This window comes from Sapajus apella, unplaced genomic scaffold (assembly GCF_009761245.1).
Source record: "Sapajus apella isolate SASKATOON/1434 unplaced genomic scaffold, GSC_monkey_1.0 scaffold145, whole genome shotgun sequence".
NCBI classification, from domain to species: Eukaryota; Metazoa; Chordata; class Mammalia; order Primates; family Cebidae; genus Sapajus; species Sapajus apella.
This window is the reverse complement of record NW_022437085.1, coordinates 62,811-72,929: the sequence shown is the minus strand read 5'-3', so window position 1 is coordinate 72,929 and position 10,119 is coordinate 62,811. Positions and strand designations below refer to the sequence as shown.

Below are 10,119 nucleotides of genomic sequence, written 5' to 3'. Positions count from 1 at the left end.
GAAAATTGCTTATGAAGGTGGCTTGGGAAAGGGTGGTAGCTGTGGAGATATTGAGATTAAATGAATTTGAGAAATGGTAGAAGATGGAATATTGAACTTGAAGATAAGAGATGTGTGTTCAAGGAGGGTTGTTACCACTCTGGTTTGTACAGCTGGATGGATGGTGGTACTATTCATTAAAACGGAACTGTATAAACTCAGGTACATGGGGGCTGAAATCAAGACCTTGAACTCATACTGTCTGAATTTGAAGTTCTGTTTTGATAGCCAAGATGACAAGTAGGAAGTTGAACAAACAGGTTTGGGATAGAGATATAAAATTGAGATGCCTTGGCATACATTATGAATTCAAAGATAGGAGTAAGTTGGTATTGAAGGTTGGGAAAATAGCAACTAGGCATCTATATCTGGTTAAAACATTTCAGAGCATGGAATAGAATGATTTCTTAATCAATTTTACCAACATAATCTCCTTAAGGTCTTCCTTTACATACCTAGCTAATATCGGAGCATTATCCATGGCATTTTATTCAGCCACGACTATTCAATTTTACAACTATCAACTGATAAGAAATGCTCTAAATCTAAGAAAAGATTAGTTCTTTGTTTTGGGTGCATATTTATATTGACAATTATTAGCAAAAGGAACCCAAGTTTGGCTGCTTCACAAAATAAACCCTTACGACTTCCCCTTGGTGATCTCCTAGCATGTTATAAAGTTATTCTTACAGTACATTCTTCACACTTAATATTCATCTTTAGGTTTGCAACAGAATAGACACTGATGAGCTGTATGTAAATAGACAAGTAACTCATACTACAAATAATTTATCTCTGTGTGTGCCAGTTTTCATAATGTTGACTACGTGTATTTCACAATACAGCAGGTACTCACAAAACCCCATTAGCATTGCTACCAAGCTGTCTTTGTAAAGTTAAGTAGCGGAAAGGAGGAAAGGTAGTTTTATGAAATGTATTAAGTGCTTTATAATCTGCCACGCACTGTTCTTATTGTTATATATGTATTAACTCTAGCCATCAAAACAACCCCATGGCATAAGTGCTATTATTATCCCCATTTTAAAAGTAAGGGAATAATTGCAAAGGGAATATTATAATTGGCCCAGTTCCAAGGCCAGCAAGCCATAGAACCAGAATTCAAAATATGTTATCTGGCTCCAGAGCTGACTCACATAACCACTATACTGTAGTGTCTCCCATAAAACATAACTAGCATTGAATCTACCCTCTCATAAAACAAAGCCCGAGCTTAGACTATGACACATTGCTTCCTCTTAGAAAACATGGAGAGGAGTAGGGCATAGAAGAGGTCATGGAGTCAAAATTGCCTCCTTTCCTATAATTCTGTTTATAGGAAATGCAATAATGTGATAAGTCTTCCCTATCTTAGCCCATCTGACAGCCTATGCCTTTAGTTGTGTCATCATAGAGAGAGACAACCTGCTGAGTCATCTATACCACTTTCTGCGTCATGAAGTTTGGAAGAATGATCTGACTACAGGGTCATAGCTGCTTATCTTAGGAGACTTGACAAGGTCACAGCTTGAAAATGTTACAACTGTGTTATCATTAGAGATTAAGAGAAGATTTATTCAATTTATTAATTCAATAATAGTTTGTCTTGTGTCTGGTGTAAGTAACCATATCATTATCGCATGTTATTTTAAAACAAGCTTAATTAACTATGTTTCTTTTTTTAGTGTCTTATATTTATGCTTGCTGATAAAGATAACCCAAAGGCTATGCATACAAATGTAAACAAAATGTCACAAAATACTTTTAAGGGCATCTTTGTTTCATATCTATATACAACATATTGGAAATGACTATATGATCACATTTCTGAATGCAAATGCCTCTATATCTGAAAATATACGCCAATTTGTATGGCCTTATTTGTAACATCTATTTTTCTGTAGTTTATATAAAAGCGCTTTTAGAATTTATTCAAACAGACTTGTTACTGGTCCACCCGTCTTATTATTGTCCCACCTTTTTCTCAACTTTTCAGTGTCTTTTTCCTGAGACTATTTTAGTTTTGGACATAAAATCTAACACTTTTAAAATGATTTAAATCACATTTAGAAACAAGTTTATATTCATGATACCACACGGAAATAAATATTCTGCCTTAATTTTTAATTGGTAATCTATATTGGTTACTGGCTAGACATCTCGTTTTTTCATTCATAGATGAGAAAAGTGGACAGACACAATTGATGAAATCATCCAGTGGTTCAAGGAAACATATATACATATAGGTATAAAAAGAGAGATAGATATAGATAATAAAATAACACAACTTGATGAAATTATGTATATGTAGATATATAGGTCAAAATAGGTCAGCATAGATATCTATATCAATTCAAACAAGTTATGTGGCATTATCACACTTCAACTGAAATCCCTCACTTTCTCCACTTCAAGTAATTTTATTACAAAATACATTCTACTTGTTGGATATTTCAATTTCTTTTCTTTTCTTTTTTTTTTTTTTTTTTAGTTCTTTTTACTTATCAACAAGTCAATCCCAAGTTTTAATAGTGTGATAGTGCCAAAGAAATAGAAAACATGTAAACTTTTGAGGAGTTTACAATCTGATTGGGAAAACAAAACTTAAATACATTAAGTAATTAGAGAACAGCATGAGGCAATGCCCTGAAGCCATTCATATAAGACCCCATCCAATGCAGGGGAATCTAGTGTAGGGAGACAGGCTAGTCTAATACAAAGCAAAAACCAGTAATAAACATAGTAATATCTCAGTAAGGACTGACAAGATATTCACACTCACATACACAGTGGCCCTCAGAGGTAGTAGAAGTACCTAACTGAGATCCCAGCACTGAAAAAACTATACAGACATCTGACATTTTTATCACATGCCATTGCAGCTACGCTTTCAACAATAAACACACTATTCATGAAGTTATATATTAGCAGACATTGTATTTTCCTATACCTGGAAGAAAGCAGATGCCAAGGAAGTTTCAAAATTGCAAGTTCGTATATAAAACTGTACATCTGTCAACATATCTTGCCTTTGGACTGGAAGTTGTTTGTACATCTTTAAGTAAAGAGCTTAGAGAAATTTGAAAGCCTAGCAGAAAAGAAATGTGTTTCGGGTATAATATTCTAGATGAAGTTAACCTAATTTATTTATTAATACATGATAGTAATCTGACCACCCCCTACAGACATATTAATATATTTAAATATTATGTATTTATATTAACAAAAAGTGGAAATTTATGTGGATGTTATTTCTACCAAAAATATAAAAGCTTGTGAATACATATTACTGCATCTCATAAGTATTGATTAAAAGAAATGTGTAAAAACTATGTCCCAGAGATGATATATTTGCCTTTAAATATTATATGGACAGTGTTGTACATAATTTGCATTCAGTATTTATTTATGAATTCCGGTTACCTTTAAGAAGAGCAGAAGACACAAAGCATGTAAAATTTCAACAATAGGGGTAGTTTACATTATTTTTAAGAGAAGGAAACAAAAAAAAACGTTTGTTGAATAGAGTAGTCTTAAGTCACGAAAGCATTAGAGTCACAGAGGGATTTACATCTTGACTTTATCGCTTACTAGCTGTGTGACAACTAGGGAGTCACTATCTTTCCTGAGCCTCAATTTCCCTCATTTTAAAACATGGCAGTAAGAATAGAACCTACGTTATAGAGTTATTGTGAGGCTAAATGTACATAAAGCATTTAGCATTTGAAGCATTTAGCACATCCTTTCAGCCCAGAACATGAATAGGTTTTCAATAAATAGTAGCTGTTATAAGCATTATTTACTTTAACAAACATGCTATACATGTGCTATGTAATAGCCATAAAATAATGCAATCATATCATTTGCAGCAACATGGATGAAACTGTAGATCATTATCTTACGTGAAATAAGCTAGGAAAAAAAAGACCAATATTCCGTGTTTTCACTTATATATGGGAGCTACAAAAATATGATCATATGCAGATAGAGAGTGGAAAGATAGGTAACAGAAACTGCGAATGGGAGTGGCGAGAGGAGAGGATGAAGAGAAAGGGTTAAAGAGTACAGGCATACAATAAGACTGAAGGAATAAATTCAATGTTGGATAGCAAGATAGCTTGACTATACTTAACAGAAATGTATTGTACTCTGGTGGTGGATGCCCTAAATCCTCTGACCTGATCACTAGGCATATATAGATATAACAAAATTCCTAATGTACTCCACATATTTGTACAAATTAACAAAATGTTTATGTGGATATATGCATACATATATATATAATATATAAACCACATATATATATATATATATACACACGCATACACATTTCAGTCAATTTATTATACATATGTTATATATGAACAACTAGTCTGATATAGCCTAAGATTTTTAGGGTATTTTATTTACCACAACAGTAAAAAATATACCATGAAGTCTTATATAATAAAGTTTTCTAAGATGGGATTTTTTTTTTAGAAAAGAAGAAAGCCTTAAGATTGGTTAGGTTAAAGAAATTGGTGATCAGTTATTCTCTTGTAATGTCACTTCCAGTTATGAAATCATGAGCATTTTTTTTCGTTTTCAGGTTACTCACAATCCGTCACCGACACCCTCCTCTTGATACAGCACTAAACAAGGGTAGGATTATTGAGGTAGAGAAGGGGAGGATGGGCACTAGGTTGCAACAGCTGAACTGGAGAAATGTGAAGGACCAATGGTGTACTTGGAGTTTCTGGGCTTGAGATAAGGTTGTAAAGAGCAAGGAGAATGGGGAAAAACAGCAACAAAGTAGTTTTCATGATCTCTGTTCAAGGAAAGTAAAGTCACCACGTGACCTCTGCACATCCTCTTAACAAACACTGTGTGTGTGTGTGTGTGTGTGTATGTGTGCGCGCGCGCGCGTGTGTGTGTGTGTGTGTGTGTGTGTGTGGAGGAGGACTGGGACCTGTGCAGACTTGGTATCAGCCACCAGCATTTCAGTACAATGTATTATTGTGGAATTGGGGGCTTGCTTTAGGATTGACTGCCCTAAAGCTTCAGTGCACATATGGATCATGTGACTCTGCAGAATGCCAAACTCATGCTTTGAACATTCACACTCTCACCATTTTGCCATTTAGTCAGTTTGGAAAGTTCTTTATCATATGTGCTTGTGGAAATCCTGTGCATTCCTCTGAGTACTGTACCAATGTCCAAGGGAGCCCCCGCACCAAAACAGGACTCTGCCAAGATTTGTACAACTGCAAGTTTGGGCTGACCTTCCCCTCCCAGGAGAGAGAGGGAGGTACCCCACTCCTGGACCTGTTCACGTTCACTCAACCTGCCCTGGGCTAAGTTTGAAAGAACTCAGTGCTTTAGAGGAAAACTCTTCTCTTCACCCCTCACCCCCGTGTCTCCACCCCCATCATCACTGCAGCCCTCGATGCTCCTGAGGCTGCTTTCTCACCAAAGGGCTCCTGATTACATCTGGGTGGAAAGCAGGGCCTTGGGAACTGCATTTGGAACGCATCCCTCAGAGATTCCGTGCTCAAAGTCTTCAGTTTGAGAAAGGGGGGAAAACAAGGGGGAAGAAAACATAGTTGGTTGAAGCTGTTTAAGACATCAACCTAGGAGCTGAAACTGGAGAAGCCGCAGGTCTGACATAGGGACCAAGGTCTCCGTGCCACTGCTGAACCCCCCATCCACTGCCAAATTCAATGTCTAATATAAGAGAAGGCTATCCCAAGATTACTGCAAGCGCGCACTAGTTTCTCCAGACAGATCGTGGCTTGGCCGTATTCTAGCCCCGTGCTTGACTATATCTTAGGTTTCAGATTTTATGGAAGTAGGGATTTTAAGAAGGGTAGTTAGCTGTAGTCCTGAGGGTATCAAAACGCCACGTGTCTGATACTGGAGGTCCTGGTGTACAGGCCTTCCGCAACTCTGTCCCTGTAGCTCTGCTACCCGCTTCTCCTCTCCGCCCCCTTCCAGCCTCCACCCCGCGCGGCCTCCGCTACCCGACAGGCACCCCACGCCCGCCCAGCAGCTCCTCCCACTGCCTCCGCCCTTCACACTAGGGCCCCTGCGTAGTCTTCCCCCACACTGACTTCGCTCTCGCAGCCAGCCAGACAGCCACTCTTCCCGCTCTCGCCTAGGTCTGCACTGCCACCGCCACCGCCGCCGCGCTTTGCCCGCGCTCTGCTCCCTCAGGCCGCGCATCTGTGACCAGGTCCGCCGCTGCCGCCGTCACCACCACTGAGCCTCAGACTCTGAAGTCTCGGCGCCCGCGATCGCACCAGCTTCTTGGCCTTAGACACCCTACGCTCTGGGCTGACGCGGAAGCGCAGCCATCCCCGCCACCGCCACCATGGCCAACACTGGAGCCACGCGCCGCCACCGCCGCCGCGCCGCCGCCGCCGCCGCCGCAGCCGCCGCGGCCGCCGCGGCAGATCGCCCGCCGCCCACCACGGCCCAGCAGCAAACAGGTAGCAGGAAACGGAAAGCGCCGGCTATCGAGGCCGGCGCCGGGAGCTCCTCGTCGCAGGGCTTGGCGGCGGCGGACGGAGAGGGGCCGCTATTACCTAAGAAGCAGAGGCGGCCGGCGACGCGTCGCTGGCTGGTGCACTATCTGAAGGGCCGGGAGGTAGGCGCCCGGGGCGCAGCGGGGCTCCAGGGCTTCGAGAGCGAGCTGCGGGGCTACGCGGTACAGAGGCTGCCCGAGCTGCTGACGGAGCGCCAGCTAGACCTGGGCACCCTCAACAAGGTGTTCGCGTCTCAGTGGCTGAACTCCAGGCAGGTGGTGTGCGGCACCAAGTGTAACACGTTCTTCGTGGTGGATGTGCAGTCGGGCCACATCACACGCATCCCCCTCATGCGGGACAAGGATGCCGGCCTGGCCCCGGCCCATCATGGCTGCGGCATCCATGCCATCGAGCTGAATCCCTCCAAGACGCTTCTAGCCACTGGCGGCGAAAACCCCAACAGCCTGGCCATCTACCGGCTGCCCACCCTGGATCCCCTGTGCCTGGGCGACCGCCATGGCCACAAGGACTGGATCTTTGCCATCGCCTGGCTGAGTGACACCGTGGCTGTGAGCGGCTCCCGCGACGGCACCGTGGCGCTGTGGCGGATGGACCCGGACATGTTCCATGGCAGCATTGCCTGGCACAGTGAGGTGGGTCTCCCCGTATATGCCCACATTCGTCCGAGGGATGTGGAGGCCATACCCAGGGCCAGCACCAACCCGAGCAACCGCAAAGTGCGGGCCCTGGCCTTCAGCGGCAAGAACCAGGAGCTGGGAGCGGTGTCCTTGGATGGCTACTTCCACCTGTGGAAAGCCCGGAGCACATTATCCAGGCTGCTGTCCATCAGGCTGCCCTACTGCCGAGAGAATGTATGCCTGACCTACTGCGATGAATTGTCCGTGTACGCTGTGGGCTCTCAGTCCCACGTGTCCTTCCTGGATCCACGCCAGCGCCAGCACAACATCCGGCCCCTGTGCTCTCGAGAGGGTGGCACGGGCGTGCGGTCGCTGAGCTTTTACCGCCACCTGATCACTGTGGGCACCGGCCATGGCTCCCTGCTCTTCTATGACATCCGCGCCCAGAAGTTCCTGGAGGAGAGAGCCTCCGCGAGCCTCGACTCCACTCCGGAACCTGCAGGGAAGAAGCTCAAGCTCGACTGTGGCAGAGGCTGGCTCAACCAGGATGACGTCTGGATGAACTACTTTGGTGGCATGGAAGAGTTCCCCAACGCCCTCTACACCCACTGCTACAACTGGCCCGAGATGAAACTCTTTGTAGCTGGGGGACCTCTCCCTTCAGGTCTCCATGGGAACTACGCCGGCCTCTGGAGCTAAGGATGGACGCCTTGTTCTCAAAGTGCACAGGTTTACCTTTCGGTTCTGCCTCACTTTCCTTCTTCATGCTGCATTTGTGCTTTTAATTTTGTGTGGCTTTTGTCTTCCAGGTGGAACCAGTCCAACTTACGTGTGCCTCGTGTATTAGGCAGAGAAAGAAAGAGAAAGAGAGAACTGGAACAATGCAGTGGGTGTGAGAGAGCACAAGTGGTCCTTTGGACAGTCAAAACTTTGGCTTTAAAACTCTCATTCACGTTTCCCAACAGCAGTATATTTTTGCCTTCTCATTCAAAGAGTTTTCACTGAACCTTAATTGTGTTCTGTCTTTAACAGATTCACGTAGCCTCCTTCTTTAGGCTGATGCAGTCATAGTCTTCACTACTATTCAGTGCGTTAGTTTGATTAATATTGCAATAGTATTCAGATCTTGTACACATGTTAGATGTATGGTGTTTTAGGGAAATGTGTGCTACAAAGCATCTTTGGGGCTGTTCTGAGGAACTACCCATCATTTATAGCCTTACTCTAATTAGAAAATACAGTTCAGGTTCTAGATTGCCACCATTCTAGAGTGTGGCACACACCATTTTAGGGTGTGATTCATTTGGATGTTGGAAACTCAATGTCTGTTGCTTGTATATTGTTGATGTGTAAAATGCTTTAAAAATATGTTCTTAGTCAGAAATCTTACAATATTGTTCATACTATTAATCAATAATTTTGGTTATTCAGTAAAACTTTACCATCACTATCCTCAGGCCCTCAGTATTCTTGTTTAAAGCCAGTGTATTGTGGCCTGCTTTTCTATGCTACAGATTTTCAGAAATATTCAATATTGATCTATATATGTAGTAGGGCAATCAGGGAGGTATGGGGTGGGGTGGGGGGGAACTCTTTAAATTCAGGTAGCTATTTGCAGTGAAAAACCAGTTGTGGCAGTTGTGCTGAGAGTAGGTGTTGTTGATTTTTTATTACTGTATACATAGATAATTCTGGATCCAGTATGTGATGTATTGCGGAAAAATAAATAAAATATGTTCAGCATCTTAGCAATTAAGTGGGAGACTTAAGTTCTTAATGCTTAAATATATGCTTTATTTTCTATTTGTCTTTCTGGGAACATATTTATCAAAGTCAAAACTTTCCAGGACAGAGGCTGAATCTGAAGCATCAGCTATGTAGACATTATTCTGTACATCTCTTTTTGAAAATGAAACTTATGGTTATAAGTTAAAAGATTACAAAATAACATCTGGAATACATTATGAAAATATACTTGTGTAAAGTAGGATGGCTAGGTGTTTTTTTAAGATGACTGAACAAACCATTTTTAATTTATACCAATATACATGTACTTACAACTACTTACATATACAATATATTTGAATATCTGTTTGCATATGTTAGTTCCCATGTGAGGAGAAGGCATATATGTACATCATTTTATATGTGCAGCTATTTCTCATATGTTGAACTACCTATATTAAGACTTACCACTTGGTCTTTGTGTTTTGTTTTATGCCAATTTAGAATAATTTTAATACAAGCACATGATCAAGAAAACATACTGTATAAAAAGTATACAGTTAAAAGTAAATCTCAAACCCCAGGGTCACTAGTTTATTGCCCATAGATTAGCACCAGTATATTTTTTTGTGAATACACATTTAGATTTAGTCTATATATATATATATATATATATATGAACATATGTATGTGTGTTTACAATTTTTATACAAGCAATAATGTACTGTACATATCTGTGCCTTTTTAATCACAAGATCTCAGAGATTTTTTCTTATACGTATCTACTTAATTTTACTGCATACTGTTCTATTGTGTGATGGGAATACACTTGATTTCTTCATTACACCTTTGATGATCATTTATGTTGGTTCTGGTTTTCTGTTACTGTAAACTCTTCTGCGGTGATTACTTAAGTGTATACATCTTTGTGTACAAGCGTAAATATATCTGCAGGATAATTCCTAGAAATGGAATTCCTGGGTCAATGAGTAAGTTCATTTTGTATTAATAGCCATCGCTAAGCCACCTTCCAAAGAGTTCCCACCACCGTAACCTCCTACAAGTAATGGATGCACACATGCTTTACCACACCCCTGCCAACAGTGTGTCACCAAACTCTGTGCTCTTTGCCAATCTTATATCTACTTCATCTTGGTCCTTTTTTTCTAAGCCCCTGTGGCTGATTTAATTTGATTTGTTGTCAGAGTACCAAGTAG

The 10,119-nt window shown here is 41.7% G+C and overlaps 1 protein-coding gene across 1 annotated transcript; it reads left to right on the top strand.

The window, feature by feature from the left end:
* Window positions 1–6,090: 6,090 nt before the first annotated feature.
* On the top strand, window positions 6,091–9,746 carry DCAF12L2 (DDB1 and CUL4 associated factor 12 like 2). Its single transcript, XM_032264662.1, has one exon. The coding sequence runs from the start codon at window positions 6,386–6,388 to the stop codon at window positions 7,874–7,876; it is 1,491 nt and encodes a 496-aa protein (XP_032120553.1). The 5' UTR covers window positions 6,091–6,385; the 3' UTR covers window positions 7,877–9,746.
* The last annotated feature ends 373 nt before the right edge of the window (window positions 9,747–10,119 follow it).

Coding starts and splice junctions, on each gene's coding strand:
- DCAF12L2 (XM_032264662.1), top strand. CDS start 6,386: ATGGCCAACACTGGAGCCACGCGCCGCCACCGCCGCCGCGCCGCCGCC.